The 23,921-nt window shown below is 42.2% G+C and overlaps 1 protein-coding gene across 2 annotated transcripts in view; it reads right to left on the bottom strand.

The window, feature by feature from the left end:
• Window positions 1–328: 328 nt before the first annotated feature.
• Window positions 329–23,921, bottom strand: part of PRLR (prolactin receptor) — a 165,560-nt gene continuing 141,967 nt past the window's right edge. The window contains exons 3-10 of one of the 2 annotated variants that reach the window (XM_023216524.2): window positions 23,284–23,395; window positions 19,929–20,061; window positions 18,053–18,222; window positions 7,448–7,617; window positions 6,076–6,217; window positions 4,666–4,765; window positions 4,102–4,171; window positions 329–2,301 (exon numbers count right to left, since the gene is read on the bottom strand). In XM_023216524.2, the coding sequence (XP_023072292.2) occupies window positions 1,297–2,301; window positions 4,102–4,171; window positions 4,666–4,765; window positions 6,076–6,217; window positions 7,448–7,617; window positions 18,053–18,222; window positions 19,929–20,061; window positions 23,284–23,353 (1,860 nt within the window). In that variant the 5' untranslated portion in view covers window positions 23,354–23,395 and the 3' untranslated portion in view covers window positions 329–1,296. Of the gene's footprint in view, window positions 2,302–4,101; window positions 4,172–4,665; window positions 4,766–6,075; window positions 6,218–7,447; window positions 7,618–18,052; window positions 18,223–19,928; window positions 20,062–23,283; window positions 23,396–23,921 lie in introns of those variants that run through there. The other variant, XM_023216525.2, reaches the window with a different exon arrangement.

The raw sequence follows: 23,921 nt of genomic DNA on the forward strand, positions 1-23,921 counted from the left end.
TTCACCCATTGATGAACAGGAGTCCCAGAGGAGCCTGAAACTCAAAGGAGAAATAATTTCTGGTTTGTGGAGAATCCTAAATCCTTAGGTTGGTGGTGGTGGTAGTTGTCGTTTAAAGTATCCTGGAGATAAAAAGAATCAGATAAACTATACTACATTGTGTTGGAAATTGAATTTTGTCATTCACTTCATATTTCACAGTGGGCTTTGGGTTGGTATGGCATTTTACTCCACAAATGGGAACTGTATATACTACTATGTACTGTAAATACACATTATAACCTCGCAGCAGAAAATACTTTACCCACTGAATACGTAAACAGCTATACTGGGAAGATAGAAAATAGTCTTTTATGTTACCTAAGTTATAGAAAAATAGTCTTCAAAAATACATTGTTAAACTTACGGGTTTGTATTAAAGTAGATTTTGTATGTACAGTAAGGCAATAATTCCATTAGCATCCTGCTGTGGTTTTCTTTTAAAGTTAGTCTTTAGGGAATTTTTTTTTTTTAACTAAGAAAAGACTAAGGTGTATAATAAATTATCTATCATGCTGAAATGAAGCAGGAAAACATCCTAAAAGGATTCACATGAAATTCATCTGCCCCTTGTGTAAGAAAATTTTAATTTCCAAACTATATTCTATAGAGGCTTTAAAATAGAATTTAGGGGGAAAATCCATACTTAACATACCTAAACTATTTTAAGAAAAAAATGGAGGCATTATTTCTTACTTGCATATCAGCAATGTGTCGGTAAGGTATAGGAACTGATGTAAACAATTTGTTCTGGAATGCATTCTTTCTTTAAATGGTTCTATTTGGGTAATCCTAATAAAATGGAGGAGGAGTGTAAAGGTTATGCAATTGTTTTTCAAAAGCAATTTTCATGGCATTTTCCTACGTGGAAAATTTTCCTTTGTCATCTTTCTATGGTAAACAATTTTGACAATTTCATTTCCGTCTGTCCCATGCCAAATCATGAAAGCCTTTTCCAGAGGATATTTCTATTGGCATTGTCCCTCAAGAATACTAAGCAGTGTGCTTTTATTTCATTGAACACATAATTTTATAACTAATAGCAAAAAGTAAATCTACAAATCACAGTTAGGAAACATAATGATTTGTTCTGGAATCAGCTGCTGGAGAAAGAGGCAAGTGGTTAAAAATGGAGCATGAAAGGAGCTGGGAGCTTTAGTAGTGTCAGTCTGACTACATTCTTGAGCATTTCATGTACTCCGTAGTGTTACCTGAAGAAAAATCACATTTTAACCAATCATTCCATTAGTCAAGCTATCAATGAAAGGAGTGCGTAAAACACGCGGGATCCAGGTAATCCAAACCACCCAGCTGGATCCTGCACTTGCTTGGTGTCGCAGTGAAGTTGGCCAGGTCTTTCTCAGCTTGATTCTGTTCAAGTGATGGTGGGGCCTCTTTGGCTGATTCTTCAAAGCAAGCCACATTTTTAGCATGCGGATCCGGCACCAACACCAGGATGTTGTTATCCATGACCCCAGACACTTTGGCATACTCCTTACTGTTCTCAGGAGCCCTGGGCTTCTCGGGCTGGCCGCTGTTCTCTCTCTGTTTCGGTAGCAATGATAATGCGCCATCTTTGTTGACCTTGTGAATCTCCACATAATCCAAGGGTTTAGCGGAGCCAAAGGGGGCTTTCTCCTGGGGCAGCAGCCAGGGCGTATCTTGGTCAGTCTTGGAATGGAAGCTTTCCACCTCCCTCTGCTGGGCTGCCTTTCCCTCCTCTCTAGACTTAATGGTTTGAGAGGATTTTAAAGCATCTTTACCTGCTTCGTCCAACAGAGTGGCGGGTGCATCTGCAGGGCCCACAGCCAGCTCACACACATCAGTAATATTGTGGTAGGAGGATCTGGGGTTGTGCTGTATTAAGGGCCATGTTGAACATTTGGATCCGCCAGCATGAAAATAGGGGATTTTGCCTTCCATGCTTATGCACTGGGGGTCCCAGGTGTGGGTTGTTTCAGGATTCTCTGGCTTCTCAATGACCTCAGGATCATAGAATGTGGAGGGATTGGCGTGGGGTTCCTCACACTTTTCAGACAAAAGGGAAGGGCTGTCACAGCTCCCCCGGCCTGAGTCAGTGTCAGGATCCAGGTATGTGGGTTTCATACCTTGACTTGGGTGTTCTTTTGAATGGACTGACATTAGATGCTGGTCCTCACTGTCATCTACTTCTAAATACTCCACCAGCAAGTCCTCATAGTCAGAAGTGGGAGGAAAGTCTTGGCATCCCAAGGCACTCAGTAGTTCTTCAGACTTGCCCTTCTATTAAAACACGGACACAAGAAGAGATGACTGTTAGTTTCATAACATTCCAAATCAGCATCCCTGCTAAGTGGTACCTGTTCATTGCCACAAGCAGGCGGGAAGATCTCAAACTTCAGACATTTGTGTGCCAGGCCATCTAGAATCACCTCCTGGATACTATTCAGCAGATATATATATATATATAAACTCAGGATATTTAACTCAGTCTCTCTCCAAGCAATAATAATCATGAGTTTAATGGGCAAGTAGTATATACACATACAATAATAAACAGATAACTATAAAATGAAGGTTTGTGAAACTTCTAAACCCACAGTGCTCATGCATGCATCTGACACTGTAGCCCACTGGCAGGGGTGTGGTTGTTGGCCTCCTAACTTCCTCTGTCACCTTTTAGAGTCTGGCAATAGTAAGTGGATTCTTGTCTTTTCCTTCTGTGGTTCCTCTTCCTTCTGTCCTTCCTCTTATTTCCCCTTCCCTTCTCCTCTCTCTTCCTAACCTACTGTTTTCTTCTACTCTACTTCCTTTCCCTCCTTCGCTTCTCCTCCTTCATTGCCCTATTCCATATTCCCCCCTTCCTATTCTTCTCCCTCCTATCCTTCTTCTCCCCCTCCTCCTCTCACTCTCGCCTATTTTTTCTTATCCTCTGACTTGGGTCAGGTACTGACCTAGGTCTTGGCTTGATCACTTATTACAGGGTATGTGACTTTGGACAAGCTGCTCTCTGAACCTCAGCTTCTCCATTTTTAAAAGGTAGAAAATAATATGAATACTACTCATCTGGGCGGGGGGGGCGTTCTTTTGAGCATTAGAGGTAATATCATTGAGGATGCTAATACGTATTTTTCAGACAAAAGTAGCTATTTTATCATTAAGTTTCTGTGGCTAGCAGGTTAAATTGTGAGCTGGACAGTAACTAATTTAGTTTGCTGAGACATTCATGCTGGTTCTATCAGGTCAATGCTACACTGGATAGTGGAGGAAGAGCACTGGGTTAGGAGCCCGGACTCCTGGGCTCTAGTCCCTGCTTTGATATTTGCAACCAAAGTGAACACAGACAAACCAGATTATCCAGGACTCACTTCTTCTATTCTTACACTGTCAGACCCAGAGCAGCTGGGTCAAGTGGTATTTGCCTTAATGTACAGCTAGTTCCTTTTATATACATCAGTGTTAAGCTTAAAAGCCAAACTGAAACTATTTCAACTTGGAGAAAAATTTAAAAATGTTCTAACCCCTCTTTTCATTCAAAACACTCACCATTTAATTCCCTCTTGAATCAGCCCAATTGGCCCCTGGCAAACACATGGCCCCACTGTACTGATCTGGTCTCAACTGAGTGCCCAAAGTGAGAGATAATGGCAATGGGATATTCTGTTACTATGGCTTTATGTAAAGAACATTCAAGTAGAAGTTTCTACCAATGTATGATTGAGGGGCTGGTGGTGGGTCCCTGTTTTGCATTAATCAAAATATTCACTCTCTTTCTAAATTGATTATTTGTACAAATGTTTATCTCTGTGCTTATGAGTAGATCTGATAAATCAATAAATGTGTTTCCATGTTTTCTTGACTTTCTCTCTTTGCCCCCTGACATTTAGTGTGTGAAAGTAAGTACCCTCATCCTTCACACATCTTTCTGTTAACACACATGCTGACCAGGAGAGACAGCCCAAAAAGGCTGGCTGAAATTACCAGGCTGAACTGACAGGGACTGTGCGTGACTGTGTGTGACTGTGTGGAGTTAATTACTACAAAGCAGTGAATCACACTGCATTTTTTGCCCCTTGTACTTACCTCCAACAGATGAGCATCAAATCCTTTTATTTTTGGCCCAGGAACTGGCGGAAAGATGCAGGTCACCATGCTATAAAATAATTCATGAGATTGGCTAAATGACTCATTTCTGACTTTGTAATTTTTGAAAGGTTAGTGTAATAGCCACTATATGCACTGTGGTAGAGATAGGACTTAGAGTTTGGCAGCTCCATGAAACAATCAATGATGAAAATAAAATTACAGAGGCCTATATTAAAATTAACTCTAGCTAATTAAGGAGGCTGATTTTGAAGTTAGTGGATTATTTGGACTATTCGCTTCTCTTGAGTTTAGCTACTCTTGCCAGATTTTTACTGTTTCACAACTATGAATCTCTGTTTCATAGAAAGAACATCAGCCGGAAATGAGTCAATTTTTCTTCTTTTTATAGCACTGATAAAAGATTTTTTTATGGGCAAACACACTACATCTAATGGCTAAAGTGAGGATTACCTATAGGTGTCCATCATCTTTGTATTATCTTTTTTGTCGTTATCCCTGACTATCACGATTGGGAGGAAAAGTTGAGAGACAGTGAAGTACCTATAGCCCTTCAAAGCCACTGCCCAGACAATAATCAAACAGATGACAGCAGAAAGGACAGCCACAGAGATCCACACGGTTGTATCATTCATGATGAAGTCTAAAAAACAAACAGCCAGAAAGCTCTGATCACGTACAGCATCATTAAAAACAAACAAACCTAATGAACGAAACTCTTAAACGTTTATAAGGAGGAAACGTTAAATGGAGGAAAAGTGTTTTCCTCCATTTATATACATTTTTTGGTTTGAACAGCAATCCAAAGTATCATCAATGACAGGGCTATTTTCTTTTCAGTATTATTAATATTTTAATATGTTGCATATGTTTTATAGTACTCTAAAAATTTAAAAATCCTTTCACATATTCTTTTTAATTGATCCTGAAAGAGGAAATCCAAGGTCACATGGTCGTTTGCAGTAACAATAATAACAGCTAACATTAACTAAGTTCTTACTAAAAGCCAGCAATGGTGTTAACCTCTTTGCCTACATTGCTTTGTTATAAAAGATAAGAAAACTGGGAATCAAAGAAAGATTTACCAATGAACTTATAGCTATTTACCAATGAACTTATAGCTATAGTGTTGTAGGCTGGCATTTGAACTCAGGCTTTCTGCCTCTAGACCCTGTGCTTTTGTTAAGTAAGAGTCAGGACTGGTCAGATTAGATAAATGCCTGATTTGCAGTTCAGTACCCTTTCCAGTATGCCAAGCCAATGAAAGCCCAATACTTTGGTCAGGCAAGTTGTTAAGAGAGCTAGACTTTCCTGTGTGGTTCTGGAAAAGACCCCTAACTTTGCTGAGGTTTGGTTTCTTCACTTTTAATTCTTAGTAATAATCATATTTTCTAAATACCTGGGAGGGTTGGGAGGACCAAATAAGGTACAGGTGTTGTAAGCTGTAAAACATTTTAAAAATGCAAATTGAATCGTTCCCTTATAGAACACAAGCTACTGAATTAAGGTGCTTTGCTGGAGCTGTCTATCTTATATCCTGTGTCTTCAAGAAGAGACTGAAGTGTAATCCGTAGCAGAGACTGAGCACTGGTTCATGTCTTTGAGACAGGGTACTGCTTTATAAATTCTGGAAGAACTAGAGGATGACCTTGACCAAATCCTCTAAATGATAGGAATGGGGCAGATGGTGGGAGCAGAATAACTGACCATCAAGCCCCTTGAGGCACCAGGCCCATGTCTGTAGCCTTATCCTAGAACTGTTCTCCACTGACAGTAATCCAGGGAGCAATGCTGCTTTTCAAAATGTTTTTGTATTGGGCAGAAAGATTATAAACCCACCTCTATTGCTCTGGCTAAGGCTCGCAATGGTTTCTCTATTAGTAGTTATTATATGCAAACATACCATTTAAAACATATTTAGGGACATAAGCAAAAAAGAGCCAAGACACTCACCACTAGGTATCTGAATGAAGGTCGCTGGACTCCATGCACTCCAGTATCCATGATCTGGTTTGCAGCGAACCTGGACAAGGTATTTCTGTCCTGGATGTAGGCTGAGAATCTTAAACTCTGTTTGCTGCCCAGCAAAATGGGTCTAAGGTAGGATAAGGAAAACAGAAGTCACTTCTGACATTTGTTGTGAAGAAAGAGAGTTTTCCCCTAAAAAATAAACTATGGTGGAGTTAGGCTGAAAAACCATACACAGAGAATTCCCTGCCACTGTCTTAGCCCTATCTCTTCCTCCTCTTAAAATTGCTTACACAAAAATTTAGCAGGTTTTCTCTCTCTCCATTTGGGACTCTACTTCAGAAAAGTAAAATATTCTGCCTCCTTCCCACTTTATGAAAAACAACTACTTAATAAATGTAGAAAGAACAACAAAGCACTTTGGGAGGCCCAAGTGGGCGGATCATCTGAGGTCAGGAGTTTGAGACCAGCCTGACCAACATGGAGAAATCCCGTCTCAACTGAAAATACAAATTAGCCAGGCATGGTGGTGCATGCCTGTAATTCCAACTACTCGGGAGGCTGAGAAAGGAGAATTCCTTGAACCTGGGAGGCAGATGTTGCAGTGAGCCGAGATAGTGCCATTGCACTCCAGCTGAGTGACAAAGCAAAACTCCATCTCAAAAGAACAAAACAAAACAAAATTCAAGAATTGTTAGCTTTTAAATCCTAATGAAATAACCAATTCAATAATAAATTGGTGTTAAAGACATGAGGTGAAAGAGAATTGGGCATTCATGTATGGTATTATAGGAGCCTGGGATTATAGGCGCCTGCCACCACACCTGGCTAATTTTTTGTATTTTTAGTAGAGATGGGGTTTCTCCATGTTGATCAGGCTGGTCTCAAACTCCTGATCTTACGTGATCCACCTGTCTCGGCCTCCCAAAGTGCTGGGATTAACAGGTGTGAGGCACTGCACCTGGCCTGGTTGAAGTATTTTAAAGTGAATAAAAACATTCACTATGGTTTTGTGCCATTGACTACGGGCAGGATGTACTGAGATGGCACCCTCCCACCTGGTGCCATTTAAGTACTCTTACGAGGGTCTAGGTCTAAAATGTACAAAGGGAGGCAGATTGGAAACCTTGCCAAGTGCCTGTGCAGTGCAAGCAACTAGCCCAAGGAGAGCTGTGAAGATGAGCCCCTATCAATCCCAATGGAGGTGAGAAGGGCTTTTCACATCTGGGCGGGTCACAACTGCATCGGAGGCCAATACGGTGACCTAATAATTAGGAGGAATGACCTGTTTTCAGCTGTGAGGGCTTTATCCTTGCCAAAGGCCATAGTTCCTTCAAAAAGCATATGGATCACTCACCTCCCACTCAGCTGCTTTCTCGGGTTTTAATCGAATTTCATACATGAGTGTGAACCAACCAGTTTTTAAATCAATCAGGGTAGGTGGAGACCATTTCATCCACAGGTAGGGTTTTCTGTCTTCTGGCTGTTTTACTTCCACAGTCAGCTCCAAAGGAGGGTCTGGTTGAACTGCAGAAATACAGCAAACTCCAGTAGCACTCATTGCTTGCACCTTTTCTTTGGCTTTACCATTTTCTATTAGGAATTCCATTTTCTGTTTATCATCTCACTCTTCCCACTGTACTATAAGCCCCCCAAATACCAGGGCCTTTTGTCTTCTACCTCTTAGTATGTGACCAATCATATGTGTGCATACAGATGAGGTTTAGATGGTAAGAATAATAAGCAGCTGGGATTTCATTCTCTGCATGTTCTCGCTTTTCATCAGTTAGAGTCTCATAGCTATCCCCATAATTTTCACAATGACAGAGACCAGGTGATAAAAATTGGGCTGGGATTTGCAAGTGGGAGTTGGCATGGAAGACTATAGGGAAGAGATTTCAAACAGCTTATTTCCCTCAGCTGGCAGTGAGATTTTTCTTAGTGACACACACTTGTTTGTGAATGAGCTATTCATAATCATAACTCTGCAGATAACAGGTTTACAGATTCCATCTTCACTTCAGCAATTACATCTTATATTCAACATACATATTACACCCTGTGGTAAATGAGATCCACTCTCCCATATGCTAAATGGAGGTTGAGCTTTTTGGCAATGATCCTTTTGGTGATCTGATAACAACCTGTTGGCCCAGTCACTCATTCAACAAATGCTTAGCAAACTCCCATTAGCAAAATGATAGCTAATGTTTCCCTAGTATTTACTACATGCCAGCGACTGTATAAAATACTACCTCTGCATCATTTCTTACAATCCTCCAGCAACTCCATGAAGTACTATTACTGTACCCATTAATTTTACAGAGGAGGAAACAAGCTTAGAAGAGGGAAATTACTCACCGAAGGTCACATATTTGGTAAAAGTGTTATCTGAACCCATAACTATGTGATTTAGGGAAGTGGCCTCTACTATTTCACTCTACCATGGTTGTAAGACATTGCATTTGATGTCAGGTGCTAGAGAGCAGGCCTGGGATTAGGTTGAAGTGAGTGAAGTGCATCGGATACAAAATTCAAGGAGGGACAAATGGCCAAGAAGCACCTGAAAAGATGCTTAAGGTCATTACCCTCCTGGGGAATGCAAGTCAAAACCTCAGTGAGATACCATTTCACATGTACCAGCATGACAAGAACTCAAAAAATGGAACATAACAAATGTTGGTGAGGATATGGAGAGATCAGAACCCTCAATATTGCTGGTGGGAATGTAAACCGGTGCAACCACTGTGGAAAACAGTCTGGAAGTTCCTCAAAAAGTCAAACTTAGAGTTGCCATATTGCCCATCAATTCCACTCCTAGATACAGGCTCAAAATGATTGAAAACAGATGTTTACAAAAATCTTGTATGTGAATTTTCATATCAGCACTATTTATAATAGCCCAAAGTGAAGAAATCCAAATGTCCATCAGTTGATGAATGGATAAAAAATGTGGTAGAGGTCAGGCACAGTGGCTCATGCCTGTAATCCCAGCACTTTGGGAGGCTGAGGCAGGTGGATCACCTAAGGTCAGGAATTTGAGACCAGCCTGGCCAATGTGGTGAAACCCCATTGCTACCAAAATACAAAAAATTAGCCAAGCATGGTGGTGTGCACCTGTACTTCCAGCTACTTGGGAGGCTGAGGCAGGAGAATCACTTGAATCCAGGAGGCAGAGGTTGTGGTGAACCAAGATTGTGCCATCGCATCCATCCTGGGTGACAAGAGTGAAACTCCATCTCAAAAAAAAAAAAGTGGAACAGCTGCATATTTTATGATTCCATATATATATATATATATGAAATATCCAGATGAGGCAAACTCCCAGAAACAGACAGCAGATTAGTGGCTGCCAGGGGTTGAGGAAGGGAGAAATGAGAAGTAACTGCTTAGTAGTGGATGTGAAGTTTTCACTGAAGGAGACAAACGTGTTACAGAACTAGATAGTGGTGATGGTTGTAGAACATTGTAATAAACTAATGCATTCAACTGCATACTATAAAATAGTTGAAATAGTGGATTTGTGTTTTGTGTTTTTTTACCACAATAAAAACAAATGAAGTGGCTTCCTGCTGGCAAGAATTAAAAAAAAAAAAAAAAAAACGAAGGAGGCATTTACTTCTGTAGGCTCCTGTAGGTACAGGCCTTGTGAATACCTTCCTGAGACTCAGGTGCTGGGTGCTGGCTTGCCTCACCCCAGTCTCAGTTCTGATGCTCAGTGACATTTTCTCCATTCATTTATCAATCTCTTAAATCAATCTCTGTACCAGATGGGGAAAGAGTGGCTGTAACTATAATGTACTTGGCATTATGAGCTACATTTGCCTAAAAACCAACTTTTAAGAATTTGTGATCCGTGATCCAGTTCCAAGATGGCTGAATAGGAACAGCTCCAGTCTACAGATGCCAGCGTGGTGACGCAGAAGATGGCTGATTTCTGCATTTCCAACTGAGGTACTGGGTTCATCTCACTGGGGCTTGTCGGACTGTGGGTGAGCCAAAGCAGGGTGGGGCGTTTTCTCACCCAGGAAGTGCAAGGGTTTGGGGAATTCCCTTTCCTAGCCAAGGGAAGCCATGACAGATGGTACCTGGAAAATCGGGACACTCCCACCCTAATACTGCACTTTTCCAATGGTCTTAGCAAACAGCACACCAGGGGATTATATCCTGTGCCTGGCTTGGAGAGTCCCATACCCATGGAGCCTTGCTCACTGCTAGCACAGCAGTCTGAGCTCGAACTGCAAGGCAGCAGGGAGGCTGGGGAAAGGGCATCCACCATTGCTGAGGCTTGACTAGGTAAAAAAGCAGCCAGGAAGCTCGAACTGGGTGGAGCCCGCTACAGCTCAAGGAGATCTGCCTGCCTCTGTAGACTCCACCTATGGGGGCAGGGCATAGCTGAACAAAAGGCAGCAGAAACTTCTGCAGACTTAAACGTTCCTGTCTGATAGCTTTGAAGAGAGTAGTGGTTCTCCCAGCATGGAGTTTGAGATCTGAGAACAGACAGACTGCCTCCTCAAGTGGGTCCCTGACCCCCAAGTAGCCTAACTGGGAGACACCTCCCAGTAGGGGCTGACTGACACCTCATACACCAGGGTGCCCCTCTGAAACAAAGCTTCCAGAGGAAGGATCAGGCAGCAACATTTTCTGTTCTGCAATATTTGCTGTTCTGCAGCCTCCACTGGTGATCCCAAGGCAAACAGGGTCTGGAGTGGACCTCCAGCAAACTCTAACAGACCTGCAGCTGAGGGCCCTGACTATTAGAAGGAAAACTAACAAAAAGAAAGGATATCCACACCAAAACTCCATCTGTATGTCACCATCATCAAAGACCAAAGGTAGATAAAACCACAAAGATGCGGAGAAACCAGAGCAGAAAAGCTGAAAATTCTAAAAATCAGAGAGCCTCTTCTCCTCCAAAGGAATGCAACTTCTCGCCAGCAATGGAAGAAAGCTGGACAGAGAATGACTTTGACAAGTTGAGAGAAGAAGGCTTCAGACGATTGGTAATAACAAACTTCTCCGAGCTAAAGGAGGATGTGCGAACTCATCACAAAGATGCTAAAAACCTTGAAAAAAGATCAGATGAATGGCTAACTAGAATAAACAGCATAGAGAAGACCTTAAATGACCTGATGGAGCTGAAAACCATGGCGTGAAAACTACATGATGCATGCACAAGATTCAGTAGCCGATTTAATCAAGTGGAAGAAAGAGTATCAGTGATTGAAGATCAAATAAATGAAATGAAGTGAGAAGAGAAGTTTAGAGAAAAATGAGTAAAAAGAAATAAACAAAGCCTCCAAGAAATATGGGACTATGCGAAAAGACCAAATCTATGTCTGATTGGTGTATCTGAAAGTGACAGGGAGAAAGGAACCAAGTTGGAAAACACTCTGCAGGATATTATCCAGGAGAACTTCCCCAACCTAGCAAGGCAAGCCAACATTGAAATTCAGGAAATATAGAGAATGCCATAAAGATACTCCTCGAGAAGAACCCCTCCAAGACACATAATTGTCAGATTTACCAAAGTTGAAATGAAGGAAAAAATATTAAGGGTAGCCAGAGAGAAAGGTTGGGTTACCCACAAGGGGAAGCCCATCAGACTAACAGCGGATCTCTCGGCAGAAACTCTACAAGCCAGAAGAGAGTGAGGGCCAATATTAAACATTCTTAAAGAAAAGAATTTTCAACCCAGAATTTCATATCCAGCCAAACTAAGCTTCACAAGTGAAGGAGCAATAAAATCCTTTACAAACAAGCAAATGCTTTGAGATTTTGTCACCACCAGGCCTGCCTTAGAAGAACTCCTGAAGGAAACACTAAACATGGAAAGGAACAACCGGTACCAGCCACTGCAAAAACATGCCAAATCGTGAAGACCGTTGATGCTAGGAAGAAATTGCATCAACCAACGAGCAAAATAACCAGCTAACATCATAATGACAGGATCAAATTCACACATAACAATATTAATCTTAAATGTAAATGGGCTAAATTCTCCAATTAAAAGACACAGACTGGCAAATTGGATAGAGAATCAAGACCCATCAGTGTACTGTATTCAGGAGACACATCTCACATGCAGACACACAGATAGGCTCAAAATAAAGGGATGGAGGAAGATCTACCAAGCAAATGGAAAACAAACAAAAAAAAATCAGAGGTTGCAATCCTAGTCTCTGATAAAACAGATTTTAAACCATCAAAGATCAAAAGAGACAAAGAAGGCCATTACATAATGGTAAAGGGATCAATTCAACAAGAAGAGCTAACTATCCTAAATACATATGCACCCAATACAGGAGCACCCAGATTCATAAAGCAAGTCCTTAGAGACTTGCAAAGAGACTTAGACTCCCACACAATAATAAGGGGAGACTTTAACACCCCACTGTCAACATTAGACAGATCAACGAGACAGAAAGTTAACAAGGATATCCAGGACTTGAACTCAGCTCTGCACCAAGCGGATCATATGCAAATCAATAAATGTAATCCATCATATGAACAAAACCAAAGACAAAAATCACATGATTATCTCAATAGATGCAGAAAAGGCCTTCAACAAAATTCAACAGCCCTTCATGCTAAAAACTCTCAATAAACTAGGTATTGATGGGACATATCTCAAAATAATAAGAGCTATTTATGACAAACCCACAGCCAATAGCATACCGAATGTGCAAAAACTGGAAGTATTCCCTTTGAAAACTGGCACAAGACAGGGATGCCCTCTCTCACCACTCCTATTCAACATAGTGTTGGAAGTTCTGGCCAGGGCGATCAGGCAGGAGAAAGAAATAAAGGGTACTAAATTAGGAAAACAGGAAGTCAAATTGTCCCTGTTTGCAGCCGATATTATTGTATATTTAGAAAACCCCATTGTCTCAGTCCAAAATCTCCTTAAGCTGATAAATAACTTCAGCTAAGTCTCAGGATACAAAATCAATGTGCAAAAATCATAAGCATTCCTATACACCAATAACAGACAAACAGAGAGCCAAATCACGAGTGAATTCCCATTCACAATTGCTTGTAAGAGAGTAAAATACCTAGGAATCCAACTTACAAGGAATGTGAAGGACCTCTTCAAGGAGAACTACAAACCACTGCTCAGTGAAATAAAAGAAGACACAAACAAATGGAAGAACATTCCATGCTCATGGATAGGAAGAATAAATATTGTGAAAATGGCCATACTGCCCAAGGCAATTTATAGATTCAATGCCATCCCCATCAAGCTATCAATGACTTTCTTCAGAGAACTGGAAAAAACTACTTTAAAGTGCATATGGAACCAAAAAAGGGTCCACACTGCTGAGACAATCCTAAGCCAAAAGAACAAAGCTGGAGGCATCACACTACCTTACTTCAAACTATACTACAAGGCTACAGTAACCAAAACAACATGGCACCAGTACCAAAACAGAGATTATCCACCAATGGAACAGAATAGAGCCCTCAGAAAAAATACCTCACATCTACAACCATCTGATCTTTGACAAACATGACAAAAACAAGAAATGGGGAAAGGATTCCCTATTTAATAAATGGTGCTGGGAAAACTTGCTAGCCATATATAGAAAGCTGAAAGTTGATCCCTTCCTTACACCTCATACAAAAATTAATTCAAGATGGATTAAAGACTTAAATGTTAGACCTAAACCCATAAAAACCCTAGAAGAAAACCTAGGTAATACCATTCAGGACATAGGCATGGGCAAGGACTTCATAACTAAAACACCAAAAACAATGGCAACAAAAGCCAAAATTGACAAACGGGATCTAATTAAACTAAAGAGCTTCTGCACAGCAAAAGAAACTACCATCAGAGTCAACAGGCAACCTACAGAATGGGAGAAAAATTTTATAATCTACCTATTTGACAAAGGGCTAATATCCAGAATCTCCAAAGAACTTAAACAAATTTACAAGAAAAAATCAACCCCATCAAAAAGTGAGTGAAGGATATGAACAGACACTTCTCAAAAGAAGACATTTATGCAGCCAATAGACACATGAAAAAATGCTCATATCAACACTGGTCATCAGAGAAATGCAAATCAAAACCACAATGAGATACCATCTCACACCAGTTAGAATGGCAATCATTAAAAAGTCAAGAAACAACAGGTGCTGGAGAGGATGTGGAGAAATAGGAACTGTTTTACACTGTTAGTGAGACTATAAACTAGTTCACCCATTGTGGAAGACAGTGTGGCAATTCCCCAAGGATCTGGAACTAGAAATACCATTTGACCCAGCTATCCTATTACTGGTTATATACCCAAAGGATTATAAATAATGCTGCTATAAAGACCCATGCATACATATGTTTATTGCGGCACTATTCACAATAGCAAAGACTTGGAACCAACCCAAATGTCCATCAATGATAGACTGGATTAAGAAAACGTGGCACATATACACTATGGAATACTATGCAGCCTTAAAAAAGGATAAGTTCATGTCCTTTGTAGGGACATGAATGAAGATGGAAACTGTCATTCTGAGCAAACTATCTCAAGGACAGAAAACCAAACACGACATGTTCTCACTCATAGGTGCAAACTGAACAATGAGAATACATGGACACAGGGTGGGGAACATCACACACCGGGGCCTGTCATGGGGTGGGGAGAGCAGGGAAGGATAGCATTAGGAGATATACCTAATTTAAATGATGAGTTAATGGGTGCAGCACACCAACATGGCACATGTATACATATGTAACAAACCTGCACGTTGTACCCATGTACCTTAGAACTCAAAGTATAATAAAAAAAAATTGCCATCCATTGTAAAAGGACTCATGTTCGCAGTCCATGCCATCATTCCACTGAGAAGGCTGTCAGTGGCCTCTCTGGGAAACTGTGGTGCAACAGCCGTGAGGCTTTCCAGAACATGATCCGTGCATCTATTGGTGCTGCCAAGGCTGAGGGCAAGGTCATCTCCGAGCTGAATGGGAAGCTCACTGGCAGGGCCTTCCATGTCCCCACCACGGTGTCAGTGGTGACCTGACCTGCCATCTGGAAAAACTGCCAAATATGATGATATCAAGAAGGTGGTGAAGCAGGCATTGGAAGGGTTATATGAGGGTTCCAGGGACACTTCTATGATTTTGAAACATGGTCCAACATACTACTTTTCTTTAGTGAGCCCCTTTTTTGTGGATCACATTTATTATAACAGTTACTAATTTCAGAACATTTCTTGCTTTCATTGTTTTGCCTTCAAATATTATAATGCTTGAGGGTAAGGCAATACACACACCCATATGCACACACACACACACACACACACACACACACACGGGCCTCCTGGGCTACACTAAGCACCAGGCTGTCTCCTGTGACATTAACAGTGACACCCACTCTTCTACTTTCAATCCTGGGGCTGGCATTGCTCTCAACTACTACTTTGTCAAGCCCATTTCCTGGTATGACAGTTAATTAGGCTGCAGCAACAGGGTGATGGACCTCAAGGCCCACATGGCCTCCAAGTAGTAAGACCCCTGGACCACCAGCCCCAGTGAGAGGACAAGAGCAAGAGCGAGACCCTCAGCTGCTGGGGAGTCGCTGTGGCACTCAGTCCCCCACCTCAGTGACAATCTCCCCTCACAATTTTCATGCAGACCCCCTGAAGAGGAGGTGCTTAGGGAGCCCCACTTTGCCATGTGCCATCAATAAAGTCCCCTGTACTAAAAAAAAAAATTGCCATCAAGTCTAAGTTGATATGTTACTGAGTAAGTACCTAAGAAAGATTATTTTGAGCACATTTCCTAAACAAATAACAGCTAATTAATGTATGTTTTAAGTTAAATCATACTGAGCAATGCTTCTGATAAAAAAAATTACACAAAAATACAAATAAAATGTTCAGGATGTATCTTTTAGAGCATACTTTCCCAACCTCAGCACTACTTGCATTTTGGACTGGATATTTCTTTGTTGGAGAAGCTGTCCTATGCTTTGTGGAATGCTAAAAGGATCTCTGGGCTTTATGCACTACATACAAGTAATACCCCCATCTCCCCACTTCCCTAGCTTGTGTCAATCAGAAATGTCTCCAGCCATTGCCAAACATCCTGTGGGAAGCAAAAACAGCTCCCAGTTGGGAAACACCGCTTTTAAGTGTTTTCAGTGTAACTAAATATTAACAACAAAGAACTCTACTTCTGAGCAATTATCTTTCAATGTTGTTATTCTGTACTGCAGGTTATCACTGCATGAGAGTGGAAGTGTCAGAAAATTACCGTGTATTTTAAAATGAACTTCTGTGGCCTGTCACAACACTGTGGGCTGCAGGGTTATACAAGAGTTCTATGGACACTTCTTTTATTATTTTGAAAAATATGGTCCAACATATTCTTTCAACAGAGAATTTGTTTTCCAGGATCAATGAGAATTTCATATACACTTGCTGATTTCTCTTTTTAAACATATTACTTTTCTTTAGTGAGCACCTTTTTTGTGGATCACATCGATTAAAACAGTTGCTAATTTCAGAACATTTCTTGCTTTCATTGTTTTGCCTTCAAATATTATAATGCTTGAGGGTAAGTCAACACACACACACACACACACACACTACACTTACATAAAATTTGTCATTCATCATGGAAGGACTCATGTCCACGGTCCATGCCATCACTCCACAAAGAAGACTGCGAATGGCCCCTCTGCACAACGGTAGTACGACAACCATGGGGCTCTCCAGAACATCGTTCCTGCTTCACCACCCTCTTGATGTCATCATATTTGGCAAGTTTTTCTAGAAAGCAGGTCAGGTCCATGACTGACACATTTGTGGTGGAGACATGGAAGGCCATGCCAGAGAGCTTCCCGTTCAGCTTGGAGATGACCTTCCTGCAACCTTGGCAGCACCAGTAGATGCAGGGGTGATAAATTTCTCTCTCTCTCTCTTTCTCTTGCCTGTCCTCTTGCTCTCTCTCTCTCTTTCTCTGGGTGGGTGTGTGTGTGTGTGCGTGCACAGACCATTGGTAGTTTTTAACATTTAAATTCTTTCTTTTCTTTTTCTTTTTTCTTTTTTTGAGGTGGAGTCTCGCTCTGTGGCCCAGGCTGGAGTGCAGTGGCATGATCTTGGCTCACTGCAACCTCCACCTCCTGGGTTCAAGCAATTCTCCTGCCTCAGCCTCCTGAGTAGCTGGGATTACAGGTACGCACCATCAAGCCTGGCTAATTTTTGTATTTTTAGTAGAGATGGAGTTTCACCATGTTGGTCAGGCTGGTCTCGAACTCCTGACCTCATGATCCGCCTGTCTCAGCCTCCCAAAGTGCTGGAATTACAGGCGTGAGGCACCATGCCCAGCCTACATTCTTTATTTTCTTGAACACCGTATTTGTCAAGGATTACATGGTGCCACCTCACATTATCTTCTTATGTTATAAAAATAACATGTTTAGTAAAAACAATTACCAATGGTGTGTATATATATATATATATATATACACACACACACACACACACACACACACACACATATGTGAGTTTGGGGCAAAGCAATGGGAGCAATTGCTGTGGATGCAGAACCAGATGAACCCTTCTAAGAGCTTCTTCTTCCTGGAGCAGTTCTGTCTTCCATGAGGAGAAATAAAAGAAATCCCAGCTTGCCAAGGAAGAAGGGGATATGGATTGCAAGGGGAGGGCAAGAAAGAAGGGTTGGCAAGGGAAACGTACTTAGAACATTTGTTCCCTAGTGCAAGAGGATGAGGGTCAAGGGAAAGCACAGGAACACAAGGATCCCAAGTGCCAGCCTTAGTGTCATAAATGACTTGATAAAACATGATTTGAAATGCTCAGTGGACAAACATATTGTGAGTTTTCTCATCCTCCTTTTGGGGATCCATCCAAAACCCAAGAAGACTCAAACTGAGTGTGACTATTGGCTAATACATAATGGAGTAACAAATGCCTCACCCACTTTCCTTCCCCTTACCTATGTAAGTCACGTCCACGTAAAGTTCATCCGAGAAACTGCTTCCCATCTGGTTAGTGGCATTGACCATCATGATGTATGTCCTCCACATGGAGGTGTACTGCTTGCCAAAGTGGCAGGAGTTGGGCCCACCAGTTATGTAGTCTGGACATTCATGCATGAGTGTCTCTCTGTAATAAGTAATGCATTAGGAATGAATAATAAAGTAATAAAGAGAGTCTAGTTTTTTCTTCATAGATCAATACCACTGGCCTTTGGGTATCAGAAATTCCAAGCACAAAACCCAGAGCTGACAAATGGTTCCTTAGGCTTCCATGTTCTGCCCATTTCTGCTGGGAGTGAGAGAGAGAATAGCATGCTGGAAAGGTTATTTTAGGGACTCAAGTATTCGGCTTCTCATCAGCCCTTCCCTTCTATAAGTGTTCTTGTGGGCTCTGGGATCTATATCCCCTGCTGATAAATACTCGAGCTTTCAATGACCCAGGCACCACCATACCCAGGTCATGCCCATTGGGTGGCCTCAGGAAATTGGAACTTTCACCTGTCTACACACAGAGGGTCCATGCACAATGCAGCAGCTATTTCACATTCGTGTTGAATTATATTTCATTTTTTTTTTTTTTTTTGTCGGACCCTGGCTCTGTCGTCCAGGCTGGAGTGCAGTGGCGCGATCTCAGCTCACTTCAAGCTCTGCCTCCCGGGTTCACGCCATTCTCCTGCCTCAGCCTCCTGAGTAGCTGGGACTACAGGCGCCCACCACTGTGCCCGGCTAGTTTTTTGTATTTTTTAGTAGAGATGGGCTTTCACTGTGTTAGCCAGGATGGTCTCGATCTCCTGACCTCGTGAGGCACCCATCTCAGCCTCCCAAAGTGCTGGGATTACAGGCATGAGCCACCGCACCCGGCCTACATTTCATTTTTTAAAAAAGGGTTCAAGAGGACAAAAACTGATGTTGGTCCATTTCACACTGCACCAAGTCAGCAATAAAGTGAAGTGACGTTGAAAGGAGGTATTTCAAGCCCAAGTGGCTCAGTAGGCTGCTCACATTTAGATTTAGGAGCCTCAGCAAAAGACACACTGCACAGATGTGGAGGCTTGTTCAGTTCTGGTTGCATTTGAGATCCTGAAATCTGTTTACATGATGTCCGTTTGGATTTCAGCCAGGATGACGGTTTTGTGTACAACAAAGTGCAGTCCTTGGAAAGTGGGCCAGCTATCTCTACCAGCAACTAAATATTTTCCTTTTTGAAGAAGAATACCGCTCTCCCAGGATTTCCAGGAGGGTCTCACTGTGAGCGCAACAAAATGCCTGCACAGAGATGATCTGGTTTAGCCCTCATTGCAACCTTCGGTCCAAATATGTCCTCTAGGAGATCGTGGCTCTTGGATCAGAAATGTGCTAAGGAAAGACCCTCGCCTTCTTTTCCCTACAAGGTTCTTTATTTTCTTGAACATGAACCACGTTTGTCAAGGATTACATGGTGCCACTTCACACGATCCTACTTATTTTGAAAAAGTGACATGTCTAGTTTAAAAAAATACAAATGGCATAAGAATTACAGATGAGCATCTAAGATTAACTACCAATTAAGAAACACTTCTGTGGGGCCTCAGGCTGCAACCTAAGTTGTGACAGGGGATTTGAAACATTACTGATATTGTACTGCTATGGCTGGTAACCTTATGTATATTGACAGCTCTTAAGAGACATTAACAGGAGAATGTCGGGACGGACCTCAGACTCCCCTTTCCCCAGCGGTATGAACCTCACTGGTGTAAATTCAGGGAAGTGCCGTCACTCAGAATCAGAGTTTCTTTGGCCTGGAGAATGGGAGTACTCATATGGGATTTCATAGGAGAGAAGGGAACTTCTTACCCTTCCCTGTGGTAAGTCAGCGAATAATTGGTAGGAAGTCCTCCATCTGTCCCAGGCCTCCACCAGCAGGTGAATGTTTCCTTATTGGGAGAACGACATTTAAAGATCTCAGGCTTTCCAGGAGGTAACTGTCCTAGAAAAAACCAGAAGCCACTGCATCAATATTGAGGTCCATTTAACCATTTGATCCTTCTGTTGGTGACAGAAACAGATTGATGGGACCCAAGCCAGTGATGAAGCCTCGGGTGAGGAGACCTAGGGTGCATGCTCAGAAATGCCCAGCGTCAGCATCCAGCAACAGTCCCCTGTGGGCTGCCCTGATGTTGGCAGGGCTCTTAGACAGCTTTGTGCTGGTGTGTGTGTGTGTGTGTGTGTGTGTGTGTGTGTGTGTGTACTTCGAGATGGAGATACCGATAGCCTATGTGAGGGCTAGTGACCAACTGCAAAATTTCAACAAAGAGTGAGCTTTGAATGCAAGATAGACACATATGGGTTGAAGAGTGTGTGGTGGCCCTTTTGTAATCCCATGAGGTCTGTAAAGCTGATACCCTCCCTCAGCCTAAGGGGACCATACAAAGAATCCTTTCCAGGTACGAGCCACCTGCAGACACTTGGGCGAAACACCACTCTATGGCACTTCTCCACTCTGCTCACCAATCTCCATCTTTCTGCCATCCCCACACAATGAACTCAACTTGTTCCTGATCTTCTGTCCATTTACTGCATCTCTGAAGCTCCCTGTATCTGGGCATCCCTTCCTTCCTCTTTCCCCTATCTTCTCCTTTCCTTCCCCTTCACTTTTTCTTGAATTTTTTTTTTTTTTTTTTTTTTTTTTTTGGTGTTGGCTCTTGCTCTGTTGCCTAGGCTGGAGTGCAGTGGTGCGATCTCGGCTCACTGCAACCTGTGCCTCCTAGGTTCAAGCCATTCTCCTGCCTCAGCCTCCTGAGTAGCTGGGATTACAGGCACACACCACCACACCTAGCTAAGTTTTTGTATTTTTAGGAAAAATGGGGTTTCATCATGTTGGTGAGGCTGGTCTGGAACTCCTGACCTTGTGGTCTGCCTGTCTCGGCCTCCCAAAGTGCTGGGATTACAGGCATGAGCTACTGCGCCTCGCCACTTTTCCTTGATTTTATTCAGCTTTGATCTTGTGACCCAGACTCACAGTCTGTCTCCTCATCCACCCCATCCCCATTTCTGAATCTTGGTTTTTAGTCCTTTTTTTCTCTTAGATTTTCCTCTTTTTCCTTTTTTTTTTTTAAATTTTTGTAGTGAGGTTGCAAAGGGCTTCCTTTGGATATGGAGGGCTTGAAGAGTGTGTGGCCCTTTTGTAATCTTGTAATCCCATAGGGTCTATAAAACTATACTTTGATGGATCCTTTCAGGGTAGGAGGTGTGATAAGAGGTAGGAGAGTGGCCAGCTCCTCTCCTGGTTCTGAGCAACCACTGTTATCTAAGAGCTGTACCCAGTTACAGACTGGACGCTAGAAGGTCTCAGTGAGGTGGTGTGAAAATACAGTACCAAGGTTGTAAAATTTTTAGTTGCCAAATCCCCAAAGCTTTTGGCAAGCGGGCCCCCATTTCTCTTGCTTGGATGTCAGGTTCAAAGAGGGACAGCAGAGCCCTGGGAGTTTGCCCTGATGCTGTGGGGCTGAGGAAGTCACCATGCTTGCCTACATGACTTCAGCTGGTCCTCTTTTTTGTCTAGCTGGGTGCTCTAGCACTGAGTTCAGGATAGCAGAGGCAGAAAGGAGTGCTTTCAGAGGTGGGTCAGCACCTCTGGGGGTTTTCTCTGTTTTCTCTACCCCTCATGCAGGCTCCAAGGCCAGAGTTTCTAGCTGAGCATCAGATCAGAAACAGCAGGTTAGGAGGAGACCTCAGTGAGGGGCAATGCATGGAAAGAGGGTTCTCTAGGCAGAGCTGGCCAGAAAGAGGAATGTAGCAGAATGGCATGTTGTGGGACACAGGCTGGAGCCCAGGACACCAGACTGGTAGTGTCAGCTGGAGCTCACCTACCCTCCTGCTCACAGGCCCTGCTGAAACACATCCTTGCCAGCCCAGGTCAGCTCTGCCAATATTTGTAACATTGCTCATCCTCTAGGGGCAATTTATTCAGGATAATGTGTTGCTGGGAGTCACAGCAAGAATGCAAGTTTTTGTTTTGTTTTGTTTTTGTCATGAGTGGGCGGAAGTGTGTGAAGTAGAAGGAAAAGTTTATCTAAAAAATCCAAAGCCTATGGTTCCATAATGAGCACACTCAGAAGCCAATTAGGGTGATCATTGATTTCTTGAGTATTTAGTTTCTCTTGTGGGTCATTCTGACCTCTGCTTTCCCCTTTTTCTCTCTCTGAAAGCTTTTCGTTCTTATTTTACTGTTTATTAACCTTCAGGAAACTCAAGAAAGGAAGGTAGATTTGTAAAATTATAATTAGACAAATGTTTCCTTCATCTACATTAGAGGAATAAGTTAAAATCTCAATGCACAGAAACACAGAGAAAACCACACAGGAACCACACATACAGGTATGTAGACGCCCACACAGAGCCCGCATCAAAAGTACACACACACCACACACACACACAGAAATATACACAGGTGCATACTCATGGAATTACATACTGATACTCACACAGGTACATATAGAGAAGTGTGCACGTACAGATATCCACAGAACACACACAGACATACATAAAAGTATATACATATAGGTTCAGACAGAGAAGCATTTACAATCAGGTCCATATAGAAAAGTTAATATATACACAGGTACTTATAGAAGTTTGCACACCCAGAAATGCACAAGGGTTGACATACAGAAGTGTACATTCACAGGCACCCACCCTCTCATTTAGCTGTGGACTTCATTTCTCCTATTAGCACAGATAATAGAGTTGGCTGTCCCTGCTTCCCACCATGTAACAGCAACTTCTTATACCCCATCATGGTTTTTCAAAGAGTTTTCATATACATTATTTCATCTGCAGTAGAGGAAACATCACTATCCTCACTTTGAGAATTTGGAAACCCAGAGAGTTAGGTAATTAGCTCTAGGTCACACAGCTAGAAACTGGCAGGACCTGGATTAGAACTCAGGTCCTGTCTTCTTCAGAGCTGTTTTTTTACACTCCTGAAATGAGGACAGAAGGCAGAAAGCACCGTGACAAGATTTTGCATTCATTGCATTAATTTTTCTGCATTCACTTTAATGCAAAATATTGCAAATAATTCAACAGCAGTACATACCACAGAATTTTCATTTTTCATGACAGCATTGCAAGAACATTGCAATGGACTCTCCACCCTGTTGACAAACACCCCAGGCAATGAAAGAGAGCACGATAGTCTCTTACTTACCATTCAGAAGGCAGGTGTTGAGAAAAAGTAGCAGAGTGAAAACAGTTGCAGATACCACATTTTCCTTCATGTTGGCTCCTTCTCTTGCTACAGGAAATGTATCAGAGGTTCACTGGAAAAGAAGGTATCAGGTAACTTTTGTGAAATGGCAGTCTGGTCAGGCACATCCACCACTTTGTTCTGGGTGTTTGCAACTGATTGTTGCCCCTCGTTTAATGAGAATGACAAAATAGGAGGAAAGGAATGTAGGAAAATGTAACAGGGTTGGATGGCTTGGCACAGAAACATCAATTCACACACGCTGGGAAAAATTCCACCACCAGAGGTCCTCAGATGACAAGGTAGAGAGTTCAAGGGGCATCAAGGCAGTCAGTTTCTTTGCACACACCCCAGAGAAAAATTGTTCTCTTTCCACCCCATAGCCACCTAACAATATATCATCCATCTTACGTAACACAGATTGTATGTCCTACAGGAGAATCCTTCTATGAGGGCTCTTGCTCTGGTCCATCAGCCAATAATTGTCCAGGCCGAAAAATCAGTACCCTTAGTACAATCTCATCGTAACCACGCTGATTCCACCAAACTAGGGAGGCTTTGAAGGTTCAAACTGAAAAGATTCTGGAAGTCTTCTGGGT

This window comes from Piliocolobus tephrosceles, chromosome 4, assembly GCF_002776525.5.
Source record: "Piliocolobus tephrosceles isolate RC106 chromosome 4, ASM277652v3, whole genome shotgun sequence".
Classification (NCBI taxonomy): Eukaryota; Metazoa; Chordata; class Mammalia; order Primates; family Cercopithecidae; genus Piliocolobus; species Piliocolobus tephrosceles.